We start from the raw sequence: 22509 nt of genomic DNA on the forward strand, positions 1-22509 counted from the left end.
TGTGTGTGTGTGTGTGTGTGTGTGTGTGTGTGTGTGTGTGTGTGTGTAGGGGGCTGGGTCCTGTATTAGAATCGTAAACCATATGATCTGATGCCCCAAAGAACTGGAATGAACAGGGGCTCAGGAAATGCATCTATATAGGAGTGATTGTGTCAACCTTGGACAATCCCGGGAGGTGTCAGGGAGATAAAGCACTTTGTCTTTTTGCCTTAGCGCTCATGAAGTACATGAGGAGATAATAATTTCTTTAATCATGACCTTCTGTCTCTCTCCAGCTCCACCCCCAGACATTGGCTCTGTGAGTAGAGGCTCCACGAGAGCCCGTTTTTTCCTCGGATGTTTCAAGCACATAGGTGGCATTTAAATATTTATTGAATAAATGAGTTTTGTATGAAAAATACTTGGCACAGTGTCTGGTACATAACAGGCACTTGAATAGCAGTAGCTGTAATTGTCATAGTGGCGGGTGGCGGTGGTGACACCCACGCTTACCCAACCAGCTTCTACACGCTCCCAGGCAGGTCCCTTCTTCCCGCCAAACCGCAGGGCCTCTCTCTCAACCCAGAAGCAAGCACACCAGAGATGACTCAATGAGTTCTCCCTCTGACTTTCCTCCTAGGTCTCTGTGGTAACTGCTTCCCTCCAAAGACAGATATTTAGCCCAATGCCTCGTACACGGGGTGATCTAACACTCCATCAGAAGGGCAGCATGTTTCATGTCGTTCTACGTGACTGTCAAATGCACTTATGCATGCTTCTGCTATAGATAACCATGGAAACAGAGCTGGAGTTTCATCACCTAACTTCCACCATGCTCTGGGAGCTTCACAGATCACTACACCCTGGAGCAGAAGTCAGAGATGGGATGGCTTCAAAGAATGGCTGGATTTGTCTCCCCTATCATGTGTGATCAACACATTTAGGAACGATGTCATAGCTCATTACCTCACATCCCAGTGAAAATGGAACTTCTTCAAAAGCAGTGCTGACCCCAAAAGCACTTGCTGACCCAAGCGCTGACTCAAGATTTATGACTGAAATTTCAAAATAAATTCCCCAGTCTGGTCACCCTCCCCACCCTCACTCCGAGAGGCAGACCCATAGAGTCAGTGGGAAGGGCACCTCTCCAGGGGAGCAGAGGGTTCGGTTCTCAACCAGTTTCCTGCCAACCCCCACAGGGACAGTCTCAATGAAAGGGAGCCTCTGCTGATGGCAAGAAGACAGAGCCAGGCCCTCTCACAGGTGCCTGTCCACATTCACGGCCTTTCTCTCTTCCTGGCACACCCTGGCCACCAGGATAGGAAAGTGACCGAAGACACCAGGAAAGAGGTGACCGAGCAGCAGCTTGGATACTGTGCCACTCCCGGGACAGTAGCGTCAGTCACCTCTCCATTCCAGCCCCTGAGCAAACGGGCCGACCACCTGGCTCAAAGGGGGCATATTTCACATTACTTAATTCATAGTTATTAGTCCTTATGATGGACTTAGACCCCTGAGCTTCTATCCCTGCTCCCCAGCTGGCCCACTCCTGGCAAAAGGGCAAACCATCAACACTCACAGAACGCACCCTTCTGGGTAACCCCTGCACAGCCTGCATGGTCTTTCTAAAGCAACCAGACCAAGTTGTTCTGGACTTCATCTGCTGTAGGTGGTGGTCATTTTTGAGGACTCCTACCTTATTTATTGGTTTTCTTCGCTGATTATTTAAATCTGACAGTTTACAGCATCCAAAAGAATTCCTTTCTGTTAAAAAAAACAAAACCCTGGGGCGCCTGGGTGGCTCAGTCAGTTGGGCGTCTGCCTTTGGCTCAGGTCATGATCCCAGGGTCCTGGGGTCGAGCCCCGCATCAGGCTCCCTGCTCCGCGAGAAGCCTGCTTCTCCCTCTCCCACTCCCCCTGCTTGTGTTCCCTCTCTCATTGTGTCCCTCTCTGTCAAATAGATAAATAAATAATCTTAAAAAAAAAAAACAACCCCGTCTATACTTCAACATGCTCATTCTCCACCCTAGCCCACAGAGGAATGGATCTGAAGCCACTTTGAGGAGTAAAATGTATGGCTTATTTATAAACTTGTACACCAACGGACATGCTCTGTTGGCCCTCAGTCACCTCTGGCACCTCTGTCTAGCCCTTCACCCAGCTGAGAGGGAAATGAAGAGCTGCTTCTAAACTGGCCAGGTGGAAACCCACCTGGGAGTCACGGTGCTCTCTGCAGAGCACCATGACATATTTAGATGTTTAATTCCATCATAGGGCTCAGGAACAATTTAACTAGCAGTAAAATAGGATGATGTTATATGTATGCATTATAAAATCACGGCCAAGACCACACATGTCCACAGAGAAACATGCTATTAAACCACGTGATAGGCTATGTCTGAGTTTTTCCATTAGTGTTGCTTTTTATTCAGCTGCCTAGCACTCAGTAGCAGTCAGATGCAGTAGCTGCCAAGAAGTTAAGAAATATTATAGGCAAAGCCATCAAGTTGAGAAAACAACCCATTAGCTACCTTTTTTTTTTTTTTAACAAATTGGGAAAAGATGGCCATCGTTTTGTCTTGGGAGAGACAGTGAAGATGGCAGAGAGCCTCTGGCTGAGTTGGTTGATGGAGTCATAGATGTGGGGACCAAGTCCTGGGTCATCTCAGGATCACTCCTCTACCCAACCCCCCCCACCACCAAAAAACCAAAACGCACCCTTTATAGAATGTGAAGTCCAAGGAAGGAGATTCTAAACTCTGAACTCAATGAAGCCAAAGGAGGACCCCAAGACCGTGAGAAGGCCTACCCCATAAATGCAGCCCCCATGAGAAGGGCCCATGGGTTACCCGAAATTTAGGACAGGAAAACAAGAAGTCCATCAACTGTCCTAAAGTAATCCCCAGAGTTGGGGGATGGAGTATGATCCCTCCAAGGACCAATAAAAGGGTCTGCCTCTCTGTCTTCCCATATACTCACCTTTGGCCCTAAACTTCATTAACTGGCCTTGGAAACACAAACCCTGGTTTCTGAGGAACTGGCTGTCTTCATTAAACATTCTCAGCTGGCCCCATAATCTGCTCTTGGCCATAAGAGATTTAAAATGTGGCACCAGATGGAAACATGCTGTGGTAGAAACACACAGGCCTGCCCTGGTCTGCAATCCGTCTTCCAGATTCAAGGTCCCTGTCCGCACGCGAGGGGGTGTCTCTCTCACAACTCCCCACCCCTCAGGCACAAGCCTAGAGTTACCTCCAGCCTGCGATCCACCATGCCTGGTGCTGACATCTGCCTGTCCGTTCATGGGCAACGTATGAGAGCTCAATTTATGGCCCTGGGGGGCTTTCATTAACTTACATGCAAAATGTCGAAGTAACTAGTGAGCTACTTTGAGATTCAGCACCAGAAGGTGGGTCTCAGGGCAATGCTGAGTCAGAGATACAAATGGTTTGAATCAAAGAGTGCTATCTAGGCCCCTTGTTTTTGACAGTTGTATCTCGGCTGCTTTGTGCATAAGCATGGAAATACATACATGAAACTGTAAGGAAATATACCAACATGTTAACAATTATTTGTCCGGTGAGATTAGAGGTGATTTGTTATGGTCTTCCTTTATACTTTTTCCCAAATTTTCTACAGAGTATTAGTGTTACAAAAAGAAAAAAAAAATGTTATCAAGTTTTGGTTCTTCTTTGGGTCTTCGTGGGGAGGACAGCGGTAACGATAATATCCTACCAGAGAACCAACCCCTAAATTTTCTTAAAAGGACAAAACCAAAAGCTCCTAACATTTTAGCTTCAAGCTTCACAATATTATAGGGGCCACGGCATGTTAGACACTAAACCAAATCCAAAGGCCTGTATGGAAGGCCTGCCTGCTGTGGGCCAGCTAGGCTCTGGGATACCAAGAGGAGAGCCAAAGACCCTGCGGCCCTCCAGCAGGGCGCACGCTCATGGGAAGCATCAGTGACAACAACACAGCAGAGAAGGGGACATACAGGGCTCAGAGTGCACGTGACTGACCCACGCTAGGGAAGGGGCAGTGCAGGCCAGGTGGGAGGTGGGGGTGGCAGGTGCACTGGGGCTGGATGGTGAAGGGTCAGTTGCAGGGTTTGGACCTAATTCTGTAGGCACTGGGAAGCCACCGGCAAGGAACCGATGTGACCAAATTTGTGTTTCAGAAGAATCTGCCGATAGCAGAGGTGAGGGTAGCATTTTGGGGAGGTGAGGGATGCCAGGTGACAGATGGAGAGGGCCCTCAGTAGAGGAGTATGGGATTGGAGGGAAGGAAGGGAGAACATTCAAGGAACACCTAAGGGTCAGAGCCAATAAAGCACGTGTGAGAGGAGTAAAGAAAAGAGCCACAGTGACCGGGACAACTGGGAAAGGGGAGAAGGAGCTGGTTCTCTGGGTTCAGTGGAGGGGGCTGGGGACGGGGCACAAACGTAAGCTCAGGGTCTGACCTGACCTAGGTAAGCTATGAGTGCCGCTCTTTGCACCTTTTTTTTTTTTTAAGATTTTATTTATTTATTTGACAGAGAGAGACACAACGAGAGAGGGAACACAAGCAGGGGGAGTGGGAGAGGGAGAAGCAGGCTTCCTGCTAAGCAAGGAGCCCGATGCGGGGCTCGATCCCAGGACCCTGGGATCATGACCTGAGCCGAAGGCAGACACTTAACGACTGAGCCACCCAGGCATCCCTGTTCTTTGCACTGTTAAACCAGGTTCCATCCCTAATCTTTGTGTACTTACAATTCTAAAAAATAAGTTTCCAACAGCAGGGAGTCCGCACAAAGGGAATTCTGTTCATTCTCAATTCTGTTTCAAACGTGTTAAAAACGGGAGCCCCCCTCCAGCAGACACATGCACCTTGGTGTAATAGTGGGTGCAGACCACTTACCCCTTTTTGTGTCCACAGCAGAGACAGCCTGGATCAGAAGAGGTGCATTTGACTCGGAGTACTCCACAAAGACGAGCAGCAGCTTCAGGGCTGTCTTCACCACCAGCCGGAACTACCCAGAAAAGAGAAAAGCATCATGCAGCTGTGGACAGTCTGTGTGCACCTGAAGGCAGGCTGGCCCCCATGCTTGCTTTGGCCTGGGGAACTCTTCTCCGTGAGCACACAGATTCCTTTGCCAGATGCCTCAGAAGCAGGAATTACTATTATCCCCCATTGCACAGATCAGGAAACTGAGGCACAGACTATCCTGCCCACAGACAGAAATATAACCAGATTTTGAACCCAGGGAATCTGGCTCTAGAGCTCACACCCTGTGGTCTCTCAACAAACAAGGTAGCACTTGCCACGTCGGTTGCTTCATTTTATACAGACTAGAGCACCATGAGGTAGGAACCATCACATTTCAATTCTCGTTTTTCTGGTAAGGAAGCAGGCACAGCAAGGTAAAGGACTTGCCCAAAGCCACACCACTGAGCTGAGGCAAGCAGGGATCCGAACGGTCCTGCTGGGCCCAGGGCACAGCATTTGTGAGGAGCCACCCATGGTCCAAGGGCCTTCCGTCACACAGGCCACAGGTTACCCACCCAGAGAAATTCCCAAGCCTCCCAGCTGAAGCTTCTCCAGCCCTGGCGGCTACCTGTGTAGGGGGCGTTTTCAGGTCACCTCCCTCCCCATCCCCCCAGGTGCTGCTGCCGCAACTCATTAGAGTCTCCCTTCCCTGAGCCCCGCCTTCCAAGAACCCCCTTCTAAAGGAACTCACCCACCAACTCTCTCCTGGAAATGGGTTCAAATCACGCATCTAAGAAATAAGGAGCCTGCTCTGGGCTACCATCCCAGCCCCAGCCATTTGCTTGGCAATGCCCGGCCCCCACAGACAGTAACACCTTCAAGGGGAGGGGGGCTTATCTGCATCGTGTCCTGTCTGCAGGACCCGGAACTGCATTTGGCAAGGAGTGGGCTCTGCGATGTTTGCTCACTGAATAAATGAATCAGTTAATGACCAGTCAATGCACGACCCCTTGACTCCGTCACCTTGGTTATACAGAATCAGCTCCAGGTTCTCCATCTGCAGCCCAAGGAAGACCCAGGCCCTCCCAGAGGCAAGAGCTCACATCAAAATACTAGGGGCACATGTAGATTTCACAAGGAACTTAGAGCATCGTGCACCCCACTGTGAATAGTATCAAAACATCACCCATATCAAGTAATTTCCCTGAAGTCATGAGAACACCTCGACCTCCTCGCCCTTTCTCCTCCGGCATACTTCCTTCGTAAATTCTCTTCTTGACTCCACATCTCTCTCCAGCCAGTGCCTTGGTTCTCAGCTCCCCTTTATAGGAAGACTTCTCAAAAGGATTGCCACACTCCCTGCCTCTACTTCCTCACTTCCCACAGACTCTTCAACCCAATCTGTCACCATCGTGCAAATTAAATTTCTCCTGTTAGGGTTGTCAATGGCCTCCATGTTTTCAAATCCGATGGTTGCTTCTCTGCTCACTGCAACCCCCAACAGCACATGACACAACTGCTCCCTCCAAGAACAATTCCCTGTCACCATGGCTGACCCCATTCTCCGACCTCGAGCGGCCACTTCTTTGCTGGCTCCTTCTAGGGTACCAAACTTTAGGTGGGGGAAGGCCTCAGAGTTCACTCCTGCATTTTTCCCTTCTCTTACCATACACTCTCTCCAGGTGAGACCATCCAGTCTCTTGGTTTTAAATTCTATCTATGGCTCAATGCTAACTGTTGCACCAAACAGGCCTGACCAAACTCCTGGGCTCTGACACCCACCTGACCCCTGACATTGCTACTCATATGCTAACAAGCACCTCAAATGCAGGTGGCTAGAAGAGAACCCTTGATCTCACACGGGCTCACTCCATCCCATCTACCACCCCAGCCTGTTCCCTCCACTCCCCATGTCAGCGCAAGGTCCTGCCACACACTGAGTGGCCAGTGGGGGTCACCCTGCACTTTGCTCACCGGGGCCCCTCCACAATCATACTGAGGACAAGCAGTGCGTTGGGCTTCCATCCTCACCGTTATGTCCTTACCACCCTGAAAATGGAATTCGTTAGAGAGCTCTAAACTCTTTAGAGAGTTTTAAGCTGCGTAACTTGAGTCCTGCATTCAGTCCCCTGCTCCCATACTAGGAACAGACTGAATTCCAGAGTATTTTTTTCAACCACAAGGTTGGGGGCAGAAGGGGGAGGCAAGGCATAATGAACTGTTCTATCTTTGTATGTTTAGAGCCGTAGACAGTTCTTCAGGTAAATAAAACAACCTAGCAAGCCCAGGCAACTTCCTCAGTGGGCGGACTATTATGAAGTAGATTAAGCCTTCTCAGTGCCTTCCTGGACAAGATCCTGGCTGGTGCCCACCCCACTCCTCCCATGAGCTGGTCTCAGTGGGGGGGCCCCCTCCTTGTGCCCCTCTCATTAAGGTTCTTCCTGAGCATCTCTGTGGTCACAAGATCTTGGGCAACACAGTCCCAGGGACCCAGAACCCCCTAGCCATTCTCCCTCATGAGGCTAATTTAAAAAAAACAAATCCATGGTTTTCTAGCAAAGTCTTTTTTTATTGGTCTCAACATGTCTATTCATGTCTGCTTCTCCTTTGTTGTAAAGGCTCTGTATGGAGCTCTTTTGGCACTGTATTTTTATTTAAAAAAAAAAATCCCAAACTCTTCTGATTCATGATTTTCGGCTTCTATTGAGTCTAAGTTTACATTTATGTGTGTTTAGAAGCCTTACTATGTGAATTTAACAAACATGTTCGATAGTTAAACTACTTTAGAGAAAAGGGCAGAATGTGAATTTATGGAAATGCCTGGTACTAATTGCAAGCATGTCCTAACTAATCACCAAGTATGTCCAGTGGGACTCCTCCCCAGAAATACCTTACTAGCATTACTGTAGAGACTTGAAAGTAATAAAAGCACATTACTTTAAAAGGTTCCTACATCAACCCTGATTTATCCAGAAATCATTTAATTTGATGCCCACAAGTACCTGGAATACAGTCAAAACCCTCCAAAGCCTTGGAACAGCCACAGCAGAGGCCACACACCCATTCCTCCAAGTCTAAACATGCTGCTCATCGCAGAGCTCTTAAAAATCCACCCTTGGTGCCATTGCACTGATCTGAGACACATTCTAATAGGAAGGGCGAAGGAGGTTACAAGCCCATGTCCACTGGGAAGGGACAAACCACAGGACGGCAAAAGACCAGAGAGGCAGGCACAGTGTTGGCAGCAAGAGCAAGGACCACAAATGAGGGAGCTGGGGGCAAGCCACACGGGGGCCAGCACACACACCACAGCCCGGCTCTGCCGCTGTAGGCTCCTCCAAGGGACAAGGCAGTGTCCCTCCCATGTGAACTGTTGGATTTTCAGCTCTGCCTGGTGCTCCCTCATGTTCTGATGACAGGTTTCACTGCAATGGTTTACAGGCTCAAACATACGCCCATCTGTCTACACCGAAGGAAAGTCAGTAAGAATTGATTCTCGTTCTGAAGGTACATCAATCTCATGAGAAGGGAGAGCGACCAGTCATAAAGGAGTACAGGGCAAAAAGGGGTCAGTCTCAGAAGCAGTGGTGCAAAGCCAAGTGGGCAAATTCCTCACATCTGGAGACTTCTGAGTGGCCACCTGCTAAGGCCACTGCAGAAGAAATACTGAACCTGGATGGTGGTGCAATGGCTGACCCCGTTTAAGGTCCCTCCCATCCCAAGAGGCCATGCTGCTTCTTTCAACAAGATCGAGGGCTTTCCAGACGCCCAGCACCCAACAGGGTTCTGTGAGGGGATAACAAAGCCATGGTCCTGACTGCACAGAGATGGTCGTCACGCTGCTGAGAGAGGACTGAGAATACCTCCACACTCCACAACTGAGTGTTCTCTGTCCGAGAAGCGCTCTGAGCCAGGTTGCTGAGGACAGAAAGCACTTGCCAGAAGACAGCCCTGACGGTGGGGAGGGAGGGTCAGTAGAACCGGCTTGGAGCTGATCCAGCTGCCTGTGGGTTTCCAAGGAAGAGAAAAGCTGGGTGACAGCCTTTGGGTTCGTGCTCCCACAAATAATCCCACTTCCTTAGGGCTAGAGGAAACACGCCGGGGGTCTAGGGTCAGCCCTTGAGCTACACGTTCCCTACCTTTTATATAATTACATTCAAGGGAATACTAGTATTCTATTTTAACACTAGTCCATTATAATACATTATGCTTTATATTGCTTTAAACCATGTAGCTAAATCACAGTATTTCACAGGACTCTGAGACAACCCCCTTGTTAGGAGGGAAGGACAAGAACAGGCAGCCAGCTGTGAATTGTGTTTCTCTTAAGTATTTAGCACACTTTGGGGGCCACTGGGCTGAGCTTTACTTTCTGCTGCAACTATCATCTTGCACTCCATTCTTACTCAGCATAAAAGAGAGGCCATGAGCCTTCAGAGGAACAGAGATGCCTTTTGACGGAGGGATGTAATGTTTGTCGGGTCAAGCCTCAGTCTGGGGATTGAGCCTCCACATTCCATAAACAGCTTGGGGATCCAATGTGGCCTCCATGCCAGGGAGGCTGAGCCTGACGGAGGGGTGGCAGGATACCATCAACATAGCACTTTGCCTTTTTTTTTTTTTTTCTTTTCTGGGCCAACCCACAGAAAGAGTGTGGTATCAGCTGGTACAGAACCCAGGTATCTGGGTTTTAGATAAAATGCAAGTACCAGATGTATGGAAAAGGAATAAAAGCCAGTTTCTCAATAATCTTGCACATTAGAGCAAACTGGAACTGCCTTCATGTTTTATTGTACTTAGAGAAACACAAGAACTATACTTAGAAGGTCAAATATGCTGCTTATTAAGTAGAAATAAAAGTATTCCAAAAAAAATCTCCAAATTCCTACTCCTCTTCTAAAAATTCAACAACGATAAAAAGAAAACAATTTCCAAACCTCAGGATTTAAATTACAAAGGAAGTTAGAAGAACATGTTTCATTCTATTTGTTTCATTTTCCACTAAAAAAGCATAAATATATGTTCTAGAAGTAGATGCTGGTTATTAAAGCTAAATTAGAAATTGGTAAGCTAACTGACTTATAAAGCTTTCCACACTGTTTATCAGCTTACCAGAACTAACAATATACTGGGTATTTTAACAACAACAAAGAGCCAAGTGACTAAAGACACTTACTTTTAAGACCTTCTCATTTTAACGATTGCAATGACATACCCTTAAGCTGAGAATTCCTGAGCAAGCAGCTCAGAACGGGCTGAAAGCATTTGTGACTGCTTATCAAACAGTCCAACAGATACCTCAGACCCTGAATCTATCCCTTCTAAGATACTGTCTGCAAAATGACATGGGTCTGGTCAAAAATCAAGTGTGGGCCCAAACAGATTACCTGAGTACAGAACTCTGGGCTGTGGCGCTGTGGCTTTGTAGGTATCTGGCATGGGGTGGGGGGAGGTGCATGGAGACCAGGGTTGGCACGTCTGCCAGGACAGGAAGTGACCTGCACCAAAGCCATGTGCTATGGCCTCAGGGCCTGATGGCCGACCTGCTTATGACCTAATGGAATTCGCAAAAAGGGAACCAGACTATATTTGTGATTCGTGTAGTAGCCAAGTGTGAGTCTGGGAACCACTTAAGGATTTCCTAGTTAGTGGAGAGGAAATCTTGCAGGATGGAACATACAGCAGAGTATTCGGAAATACTTAAATATCAAAATTAAAAAAATGCTACAAATGAACATCTTCTTTCCATTGAGATAAAATTCTGGGGTTCAGCAGGAGGTTTTCTTTAGAGAACAATGGGTAAAAGTGGGCAAGGCCAGAAGATACCCACTTTGCTAACTTTCTTTTAGGATATTCCATGTAATTATGAGGAGTTGGATGGTAGTAGGTAACAGAGATCCACTCTGTTATTGTTAACTAAGGAATAGCAAAAACTTGGCGCTAAAATACTGCCTTAAAGAACACCCTGGTAATATTTACAAAATGAAGGCGAGAAATCAACAGGGTTGGGCCTTGTCCAGTTAGTGACGTCCCCATTCTCAGATGCAAAGTCTCGTGTTCTAGAAGGCTACCCAACTTGTCACACGACTCATTTCTGAAGAAAGTCAAAGGAGAACACAAAGGCCAATCTGACTCTTTCTACTGTACTATGGGGAGCCCCATCTTTCCCTCTCGTGCAAAAACTTAAGCCTTGGGGAAATGAGACAAATATGCTCTTGTGAGCTATAATAAAGGTTAAAGAACTTTCCTAAGCAAATAATCAACCCTGGAAACGTGACAGAGGACAACTAAGCCTGAGGAATGGCAAATGTGAATTGAAAATGTGAACAGGGCAGAAGAGTCAAAGCCCCACCCCCTGCTCCTGTTTCATGGGGATCTTGCCTATGTAAACTAGGAAACTACTATTCTGTTCATCAACAAGCCTCTTGAGAGTTACGGTTCCCACCACAAATCAGCTCCCTGAAGCGGATTATCTCAGAGTGGATTGAAGAAGTTGCTCTCCAGCCCTGCGGCTGCAGGCCCATCCTGGACCATAGTGTCCTCTCAAGCATACCGGCTCCCATAAGGCCTGGCTCAAATCTCTTGTCTCTCTCCCTGACATCTTCCTAAAATAATAATGAGTGAAACTATTTCTCCTTTTTTTTTTTTTTCTTTTTCTTCCACTGAGATCATCCTTATATGGGGCATCCAAGTGGTCACACAGGTGAGAATTCGTTTTCTGGCTGTATGTAGCCAAGTAACCAGCAAGACAGTGATAACCCTTTGTACCCACCATCCCTTTAACACAAATATTACTTGAACATGCCATTAAAACTTGCATAATTTTTTAAATCTTAAAAATGAAACACTGAAAACATGGAAAAATATTCAAACACCACCTCATTCGCTATGTTTTCATGAAGTTAGTAACAAAGCTCTTTAAATTGAAACAATTCTATTAATGTGAGAAAAGTCAAATGAATTACAGTCCATTTCTATGACTATTACATAGGTTTTAATATGTTTTACTGTAATAACACAGGAAAATGCTTGTAATATAGAGTTAACTATGTAAGAAAGATTCCAAAGATGAGAAGAAAATGTACAATGTTAATGTTTAGATCTATATAGAAGTATTTCAGGTGATTTTGACTTTTTTTGTATTTCTAAAGTTTTATACAAAGAGAATATTACTCTTTTGATCATAAAAAAAAAATCACTGAAAGTTTTAAAAACTCCAAGTCCCCACCCCTATTATCAAGAAACTAAGCAATCAACAGAACCAGATTTAACTCAATGTTGCAATTCTATAATTCACAATGATCAGTATATTAACTCTGGTGGAAGAGGTGGACAATGTGCATGAACAGATGAGAAATTTCAGGGGAGGGAAACTAGAAAGGGTCAGTTGGAAATGTTAGAAATAAAAAGCACTGTAAAAGAGACGAAGAATGTATTTCACAAGATCATCAGGAAGACTCGAATAGCTGGGCAAAGAATCAGGTAACTTGATAAGCCAACAGAAATTGCCCAAAATGCAACAGAGGAAAAGAGAGTGAATCAGTTTTCACCATGCAAAGCATATTTTTATGCAACATTTTAAAGCCTAAAACTTCACCTTCCTGGACAGAAGTTAGATGCAAGAACATCTTAACAAGCATCCTACTGAAGGTAAAATGATTCTAATGAAGGCACACAATCTCCATTTCCTCATGTGAGGATCCAAAGATGCAGACATTAAAAACCTTGGAAAATTATGTACCTCAAACAATGGTACATCCGATGGTCCCCTAGAGTGAGAACAGGAATTCAGATAATGACTTCTCAACATGGCAACTCTATTTCAGTTTCTACATTTGAATAAGTTAATTAATATGATCCCTCATAATACTAATAAGTGAGCATAATGTTTGTCGTTCTGAGATTTTACAACACAGGCACCTCAAACAATGCAAAGTTAATGTCCCCATTTTCAGAAAAAGGATTACCGATGAAGTGGAAAATTGATATCCCACACTTTATTAAACCCTCTATTGATCCCTGGCAATATGCTCCAAAGGCTTTCTGGATGAATGTCTTATAAGCACTTAGAAAAGAGAAGGAAACACCTGGGATCAGCAGTTTTCAGGTGAGCAGGTTTTGGCAAGCTGAGCACATCTCCCTTTTTTAAGCAGGAAGTTGGTACAAGTTTTGGGAGAAGAGAGGTTAGCTCACAACACGGGGCACTTATGTGCAGCTCCAATAATCAGTGTTTTACATATTCTCCACTATTATTTTCATTCCCATTTTATAGATTATTATCCCCATTCTATAGATGAAAAAATAATCCACCCAAAGGATCAGACAGGTGTATTTGGTCTCAGAGCTCTGCACTTAACAGCAGATGCAGCATACCTTGACTTTGGCCTTAGAACTCAATGAAGAAATGAGGCTAGAAGATGATCAGAGGTGGGTGCCTTCCCACTAACTGCACCAAAATGGCCTTAAAATGACTGATGAGTGTCTACCTGCAAGCTTCATTCATCGGCTTAAGCATTCCTTGCCTGTATCGACATTTTGGCTTATTAAATTTATATTAAATAAAACTAGAATTAACAGTTAATGTGATGAATGGCCAAAGCAAAATGCAAAATAATCTTGAGGCCAGAACTCTGACCTGATACCAGTGGGATACAATGCAAAGCCCTGCATTTAGGTGTAAATCAATCACGGAGATAGAGAGTAGAAGAAACTAGCAAAAAGGATGTATAACAAACAAACAAACCAAATCCCTGGGAGGTTTAGTACATTATCAGTCTGATGTGAGCCAGCACCCAGGGCAGCTGCTGAAAAGCCTAATGAATCAAAAGTGGGATTTGTGGTAGAAGGACGCTGTATCCAGTATACTGAGGAACTGCAAGTTATGTTGCCAAGGACTTTCTGTGGAAACCATCAAGTTTAGCTTGGACAGGACGATATGTTGATGGCCTTTAAATACTCAAAAAGCTTCCAGGGGCAAGTGAGGGTGTGTTGCTCCAAACAGCAGTGCATAGTGTTTGCTTAATATCAGAGAGGTGGACGCAGGTCCCGGGAAGGCAGGCTTCCCACCCATTCCAGGGTCCAGCAATGGTGCTCTCTGCCTCTAGAAGGATCAGGAAGGTGGCTGGTGAATATAAGGAACATCTTTAACCAGACTTTGCCATCTCTTCGAGGCCAGGGTTCTGTTCTATATTCTGTAACTCAAAAAGAGCTTCAGCTCTCACTCCCATGTGGGGCATCTGTACAGATCACACGGCAGTGATATGCCAATGACCTGAGACCAAAGAGCTCCCTGAATCTCCTCTCCTCTTCCTGGAGCAACTGACAACATGGAGGCCCTGGCTTAGCCCTCCTTGTGGACAGGACCTTCACCTCAAAACCAAGGTGCCAAAGTTTTCCTGCCAATGAATCCCAATATCCTACATTTTCATTCCTGCCAGAGGCCATACCAGATTCCTGGCTGCCCCGACTCAGAACTGTGACCCTATCTTTGATTCCCGCTTTTATGTATCCATATCCAGAACCCCAAACCTAGGAGGCTTTTCCTCAAAATATCCCCATGTTTCCATTATTCTGTTTCCACAGCAACTTGTGCCTAGATGTCACCACCTCACGGTTTCAGTAGTATGCAAGCATGCCTATCCCCACCCAGCAAGAAAGAAGCCTAGAGATCTGTGATCAGCACCCTGGGGCACAGCTGAGAAAAATTAGATCCCATGGGGTGGAACAGAAAAATGGAGACAGCAGGGTGAGCCAAGGTGGACAGCCATCCAGAGAGTGCAGATTCCGTGACTGCATCCGGAGGCATCCCTGGAGAACCCACAGGAGGTGGGGGCCCTGGGGCCTCCCCCATGGACCAGAAGGGGATCCATACAGAGAGACAGACTTTGTGTGTTAGAGTGATGAAAGACCAGGCTGTACAAGCCGAATCATTTCACCCCAATTAATTAGACTTCCAGATGTATGAAGAGCAAAAAATCCATGCTGTCTGAGAAGTCATAGGATGAGCATCTGCTTCTTACCTCTGACTGGGGAGTTTAAAGATGGGCTTTTGTAAATAAAATGAAACACTTTTTTTCCTTTCTTTTAAAAAGTGATTATTTGGCTGCAAATGCATCATTTTCTCCTCTGGCTAGGAGTCTCAAATATCTGCAAATATGCATTGCATAATGACCCTCTGGCAGGCTGCAAAATCACATCTTGTTGCCTTTCATAGAAGGAAAAGGAAAAATTATGAAAACAGAATGACAAGCTTTCTCTAACCCAAGATTTCATGTATCAACTCTGTGCCTGTTTAAGGCAAAAAGAACAGGATTTTAAGGTAAATCTTCTAGGTTCTGAGAAATCGGACTCTTGGTCAAAAGAAATCCCTAGGACCTCTCTGGCTTTCCTGATTTCTTAAGGTGAACAGGGAAAACCTATGTGTAAGGAGGGGACCGAGGCTTCCCTCTTAAGACCAGTGGGTTTCAGGTCGGCGCAGCCATGCTTCCTGCAGATCCTCACCATCCAGGCATGGCCCTGGGGGTGGGGGGGATGTCAAGGGCCACCATTACCGGTTTTGCAGATAAGAGGAGATCTCATGAGAACTACACCAAACAACAGTTTGGGGGTTGCTGCCACTGCTGACTTATGGCCACTAGCCCGGAACTGAGCACACCATGGAAAACAGAGTGAGACCTTTACCTGACAGCACAGTAAGTGGACATGGGCGGCAGGTGTCACCCACAGTCCCCTCTCACAACACTGTAAGTTCCAAGGCTCAGGCTGACCGTTGGCTCAATTTTCTCGCCCTCATAGTGACCGGCTCAGGGTCGAGCACATGAGCTGGAGACTCTGATGGACCTACCTTTGGGAAATGAAAGATGGAGAAAAAACCAGCACTGAATCCACAGCTGGGAAGGAAGAGATCACTCCACCCTAGACAGAGGCCCCCAGGGAGAGATGCCCAGGGTCACTAATATTTGTGTGCTGGACAGGGAAAGGAGGCTGGGGAGGCAGAATTCCTACACACTCATTCTTGAAAACTTTTAAATTTTATGATTTCTCCATGTTATTTAGAAATGCAATAAGGAGGTTCCCTTTTTTTTTTAAGATTTTATTTTATTATTTATTTGAGAGAGAGAGAGAGCGCGCGCACACAAGCAGGCAGAGCGGCAGGCAGAGGGAGAGGGAGAAGCAGGCTCTCCACTGAACAGAGAGCCTGATGTGGGGCTCGATCCCAGGACCCTGGGATCATGACCTGAGCCAAAGGCAGACACTTAACTGCCTGAGCCCCCCAGGTGCCCCAGAAGGTACCCTTTCCATTGCTTTCCTTAAAAGAATGAATCCCAAGAAACATCGGCAGGAGGGTGTCAAAACATAGTAGACTCTAAGCCCTCCTCCCATGTACTGAGCAGAGAAATGATCTCTGTTTGGTCTGTTTCCTTTTTCTCTTTCTTCTCCCCTGGGGCTCTCCTCTCACGTTTCCCCATCTGCCCCCCCTTTCTTTGTGCCTTTCCCTCTGTATCCTCCCTCCCTTCCTTCAGTCCCACCACTAGATTTTGCCTGCACTCTATGCCCTTCCTGCTGATGAGCTAAAAGACTGTCATGCTTCCTGCTGTAAGTATGTGAGATTTTACTTCCTTTTAGAAATAGCTCTGGCTATTGGTATTTCATCACAGCTGTAATAAAGCTACAAAGATTTTTTTTTTTTTCTGAGGCGGGGGGAGGGGAGGGGCAGCAGGAACGGGAGAGAGAATCTTAAGCAGGCTCCATGTCCAGCACGGAGCCCAATGCAGGCCTCGATCTCACAACCACAAGATCATGACCCAAGCTGAAATCAAGAGTCGGACACTTAACCAACTGAGCCACCCAGGTGCCCCCAAAGATTTCTTTATTCACCTACAACATTTGCCAGAAGTCCATTTCTACTGCAGAATCTCCTTCCATCTCCCTAGACTGTGGGGTCCCCGAGACCAGCCAGAGAGCCTTGGGAAGGGAGCAGCTTCCAAATGAATGTGAAGGTTGGGGAAGGCTCCCAGCATGAGAAAAGAACAGAAAACACTGAAACAGTTTAGGAGATATAAACCTTCCCTCAGCCTGGCTAAATCAACCTGGCAAAGCCAGCATTACATTCAGCATCTAAGGTCACCCACAGCAGTTTGTAAAGAGAGTCATTTCCATTTTCCATAGAAAACAAAGCCAAACACAAGAGAGGGAGAGAGAGAGAGAGAAGACTGTCAGTCTTCTGAGAGAAACCATGGCTATTTCTATTATGAAAGGGGTGGGGAGAATCTATCATCAGTATTATGAGGAGAAGGAAAATTGAGAGGGAAATGTAAGGGTCAACCACAGATCTGGGACCCAAGGAGTCCTGCATATCAGTGCCAGTCACAGAGAAAAGGTTCCTCCCATGACAAAAGGGCACCATCACCAGGACTCTGGAAGTCTGTGAGGACCATAAACGCCAAACGGGATCTGTTCTCCAAAGTCAAATCAGGGCTCAGCACTCACTCCTGGGGTACAGCAGAGTCTTTGGGAAGCAGGTAACAGGAGAGGTTGGGCCAAGGGATAGGACTCGCCACCATGAGCTAGAGGCTAGTGCACACCAGCCTTGATAGGCTTGCCAAAGTGGGTGTAGGGAGCAAGTACGGGATGGGGAACAGTTTGGGCTGACCACATGCTCTCCAGGGACCCCTGGAATGTTATGTTGATTCTGTGACCTGTGTAAGCCAGGTTCAAGTTGCTCATCCAGGCCCTCTAGCTGCCGCTCCACCTGACCCTGTTGCCCACGACAGTCACTTAGATCTCCTCCACGATGCCCCACCCACCCTCAGCCCAAATCTGACTACCCTCTAGCCTGGGTTCATTTGTACCTGCTCAAGACAGGACCCCTTCTCACTCCTCCTCATTCCCCCCCACCTCCAAATGGGTCTCCCACATGAGGACCCAGGGAGGAACACACCAGAGCCTTGCCCAGCTTCCGGTACACCTCAAGTGACGGGTAGGTCTGTTTCCTTAGTGGAGCATTTCCAGAAGGCGGGGGTCTCACGCCACGTCATGCCTGGATAAAGTCACCACATGCCAAGATCCGCGGGGGAAATGAGAGGGTTCTCCTAACTAAGCACTACTTTCTCAACTATGAAATGGGGTAACGTTATTTATCTTATCACAGTCTTCTGTGGATTAAAGAAGATAAGGCTTGTAAAGCACCTACTATGGTCCCTGGTGCCTGGTCAATCTTTACTCAATGTTAGTTACTTTTCTAACTGATGGTAGAGTTGAAAGGTGGTCTCACATTCCTTTAACTACATATAGGAATAAGCATAGATGTGTACAACACAAAACTATGTCCTTAAGTAACTGAACAAACATGAAGATGAAACAGAGCTGCTAAGATCCATACTGCATGTATGGTATAATCTTTTAATTAAGCATTAAAAACCAGAGGTGCCGAAAGCATCTGATTAAAGCTTAAAAGAAAAAAAAACATAAAATGTGTTAAAAATTCAAAAGCTTTTTGCAATTTGAGTGTATTTTTATATCTATAAAATAGTAGTCCTCATTTGTACTATTTTTATATCTATAAAATAGTAGTCCTCATTTGGAACCAAGCTGAACAGAATTTCTTTCTGCAAAACCATCTCAGAGAGGAGAATCAAAAGAAAGGTGTAGGACATGCAAACTGAATAAAACGTTCAACTATAACCTTCTCTTACCTTTGACCCAATGAGCGTGTATAGCCACTGAATGGTTTCATTGTGGTTTATCACTCCATTCATCCCATCCACATACAACATAATCTGGCCCAAAGCTACAGAAGAGAAGAGAAAAAGGAGACGGCATTATGGTTTTATATGTACACGTAACCTTCAGTGATCATAATGTCGGTTGAGATTTTCATACTTTTAAGTACACAGTGTGTCACAAACCAAACCTGAAGAGATTTCCTGAGCTCTGAAATTAGCTGAATCTCATCTCAGAGAGAAAGCGTTGGCCATAGCAGAGGAAGCAAGGGCTATTCCTGGTGTCTGGAAGATGCAATTAAGGTACCAAATCTAGTGATTGTTGCTTCTGTGTGTCTTGATGTATAAATGCATGTTTTTATGTTTCTATATCTGTGTGCAGTCCCAGACGGGGCAACCATATCCCTCGGATGGTGTCTGGCTGTGGCCTCCCACTAGGGCCAAGAGGAAAAATCAAGTTTTTAAAAAGCAACCTGGCAGGTCTCAGATGCTATGGGAACATCCTGACCTCATACAATTTTAATCCTTTAGATAAGAGATAAATATATGCTTTATTATTTGCAATTCCTTTAAAAGACTTTTCAGATTTAAAAAAATGTCAGAAAGCATGAAAAAAAGCATTTGTCAGACACCAAGTCCCAAATTCCTAGTTAAGGAAAAGACACTCATATTATCTTTATTCACCAGAAAGAAAATACAGGTCATTTTACTACCTTTTTAAAAAAGATTAATTCTAATTTTTCAGTTCCCTTAATAAAAAAAAAAGCCATTTGGATTCTAGATATTGAACAAACAGAAGTTACACATGCTGAGTAAGTTTCCTTAAATCATGCGTGACCTCCCAAATCTTCTTTCATCCATAATTAGTTGGCACAGGATTGACATTTTTAGGCAACACTGTTTTTCCTGGTCACAGTAGGACATCTCATTGCAGAAAATTGGAAAATATAGAAGAGTGAAAATAACTCATAATCCCATAACTTAAGGATAATCATTCTTAATATATGGATCTATCTTCTTCCATTCTTTTGTTTCTTATACACACACGTTTATACATAGGTCATCGGGAAATGGTGCTGAATGAAAATAGTAAAACACAAAATAGTGAGTAGACACTAAGTCCAAGCATAGAAATATACGTGATGTTAAAGAATACTTATCCTAGTCAACAAAAGATCAAACAAAACCACATCATCGAGAAAAATGATGCTCTTAAATATGCAAAAACTCAAAATTTTTAAAAATTGAATATTTTCTTGACACAAAAAACATTGTATTTTTGAAAAGAACAGATTCATATTCTATTTAATGGTGAAATACTGGAGATACTCCTATTAAAATCAGGAAAACTAAAAGATGACGCCCACCAATCCCCATGATTATTTAGCCCTGTTATAGAATTTCAGGCAAATTTAAAAGACATGAAATTTAATGAAATGTAGGATGGCTGGAAATGAATACATAATACTGTCATCATTTGCAAGAAATAGAGACCTGGTTAAAAATTCATCTACAGAATTTACTATGAAGAGATCACAATTACAACCACTTTCTCATCTTCATAAGAAAGGTGGAACATATAAAGAAAGCCATGTTTAATGTAAAGATATAATAGTTAAATGGACATATGACAGCAAATATCATAAAGGCTTAGATAATTTATTGTATAAATAATTCATAAATTGATAAGAAAATACTAAATGCCAAGAGAAAAAGTCAAAAGCATTTCATAAGAGATGACAAGCTAGTTTACAATAACACACAAATTTGTCAATCATCACTATAATAAAATAAAATAATGAAGTAGCATTTTCAGTTAAATCAGGAAAAATATTTTTAAAAAAATAATTAGAAATCAAATGCTAGAGAGTTAAACAAGTAACTTCACACATTCTGGGTGGTAAGGCAAACTGATACAAATCTTGTAACAAGGCTACTTAGTGCTGTAATTGTTTTAAATTGTTCCCGTTTATTTAATGCCCACTGTGTGCCATGCTCTGCGGGGGCATTTTATACGCATTTTTTTAAGATTTTATGCATTTATTTATTTGAGAGAGAGAATGAGAGAGAGAGAGAGCATGAGAGGGGGGAGGGCCAGAGGGGGAAGCAGACTCCCCGCTGAGCAGGGAGCCCGATGCGGGACTCGATCCCGGGACTCCAGGATCATGACCTGAGCCGAAGGCAGTCGCTTAACCAACTGAGCCACCCAGGCGCCCTTAATACAATAGCCCTCTGCAGTGGGTATTGTTACCCCCACTTGAGAGAAAAACAAAACAAAAAAAAACAAAAACAAAAACAAGGCTCTGAAGAGTACAGGAATGTACTCTAAAAACCCCATCGATACCAAGGGGGGGGAGCCCACCTGCAGCCAGGTGCAGGGTGGGCAGGCTCCTTTATGTTAGTACTGGGAGCCTGAAAGTCCTCCCTGAGCTCTTCCGTGTCATGGCAATTTCAGGAATCTGTCCTAAGGAAATATCCATAAGGGAAAAAAAATGAAGCAGCAGCAAAGATAGTCACTGAAGTATCACCTGTAATATTAAAATTAACTAGGACCTAAATACCTATCATAGTTCTAGAACTCAGCTTCGGTAAATGACTACATATGTCCTAACCCATAAAACGTTCCTGATAATTAAAAAGTAGAAAATTATAAACATGACATTATGCAATAAAACACTCATGTCTTCATGCATCGAAGGGAAGGAAAACACATGAAATAGTAAGCTTATGGCTGGGTATCTATTCTTTGGATATGGTTTTTTTTTTCCATTATGGGCATCAATTATGTCTACAATCAAAAAGTAAATAAATATACAAAAGGAACAAAATAAGACTGTATAATATAAAGTGTTAGGTGTTCTTCTTGGTTTACAGAATTTTCTTCCTAGCTCATCCCTCTCAACGTGCTCCTCCCTCCCTCAGGAAGATACAGCCCCCACTTCAGGAATAGCTCTGAGAATTCAGCACATTCTACCCCATTTTCCCCCTGTCCCCCTTTCTTTCCTCCTCTCCCACTCAAAAAAAACTGGCAGATCTCCAGGGAAGAGAAGTGTGCACCTCTGTCCTTTTCCCATTCTAAGTTCCACTGTTGAAGAAGCAAATCCAGAGGCAGATTTTAACACCTGCCTCTAAATTAGCCTAAAGGCGCGGGGGAGGCCATCTACTCTTCTGCCTTTGGGGAGATGCATCCTTTGAGAGGACCCTGCCCCTAAGGCTGAACAGCTGGGAATGGAGGTCTTTACCATAACTGCCCAGGGCCTGGCCTCAGTGCTAAAAGAAGCCCAAAAGGCCAACGACCTTCTACAAAAGGCTGCCAAATGAGATTTAAAGCCAACTGGAATTTCTGTAAGTTTTCTGTGACCCGCTTCCCTCCAAGATTCTATTCTTATTAACAAATCACGCTGGAGGTAACTCACCAGAAAGTTCATGTCTAATGGAATTCAAGATTCTGATCACACTGATTTGTCTTATTTTGATCAAAACTTTCCCACGAGATCTTTTGTCCCCTAGCCCTTACGCGAAAGCACGGCTTCCTGTCAAATCCACTGCAGACACAAGAGGGCGCTAAATAGATTTAAGTGATTTAATAATACCACGTTGATTCAATCTCTGAAACCCACCAACCTAATGTGGGCCGTTGAATAAAACACAGAAAGAAAAAGGAGGGGGCCTGGGTCATAGGACCCATGAAAAGCAGTGATCTGCATTTTCAAAAGGATGAGAAAGAGGAGACTGTCGGAACACAGTGGTGGGTAATAGCCCAGGTCTGAAAACAGACTGCCCAGAGAGCATCTGTCCTTCTGCCCCGGGTGGACTTTGCTCTGAGCGTACTTATGAATAT

The 22509-nt window shown here is 44.9% G+C and overlaps 1 protein-coding gene across 5 annotated transcripts in view; it reads right to left on the reverse strand.

Annotated features, from left to right (window-relative positions):
- FHOD3 (formin homology 2 domain containing 3) overlaps positions 1-22509 on the reverse strand; it is a 449329-nt gene that overhangs the window by 169821 nt on the left and 256999 nt on the right. For all 5 annotated transcript variants that reach the window (XM_025886682.2, XM_025886681.2, XM_073898306.1 and 2 more), the window contains exons 6-7: positions 18642-18736; positions 4879-4990 (exon numbers count right to left, since the gene is read on the reverse strand). In XM_025886682.2, coding sequence (XP_025742467.1) covers positions 4879-4990; positions 18642-18736 — 207 coding nt within the window. The remainder of the gene's footprint in view (positions 1-4878; positions 4991-18641; positions 18737-22509) is intronic.

This window comes from Callorhinus ursinus, unplaced genomic scaffold (genome assembly GCF_003265705.2).
Source record: "Callorhinus ursinus isolate GAN/ISIS: 27379988/994484 unplaced genomic scaffold, GSC_fseal_2.0 scaffold11, whole genome shotgun sequence".
Classification (NCBI taxonomy): domain Eukaryota; kingdom Metazoa; phylum Chordata; class Mammalia; order Carnivora; family Otariidae; genus Callorhinus; species Callorhinus ursinus.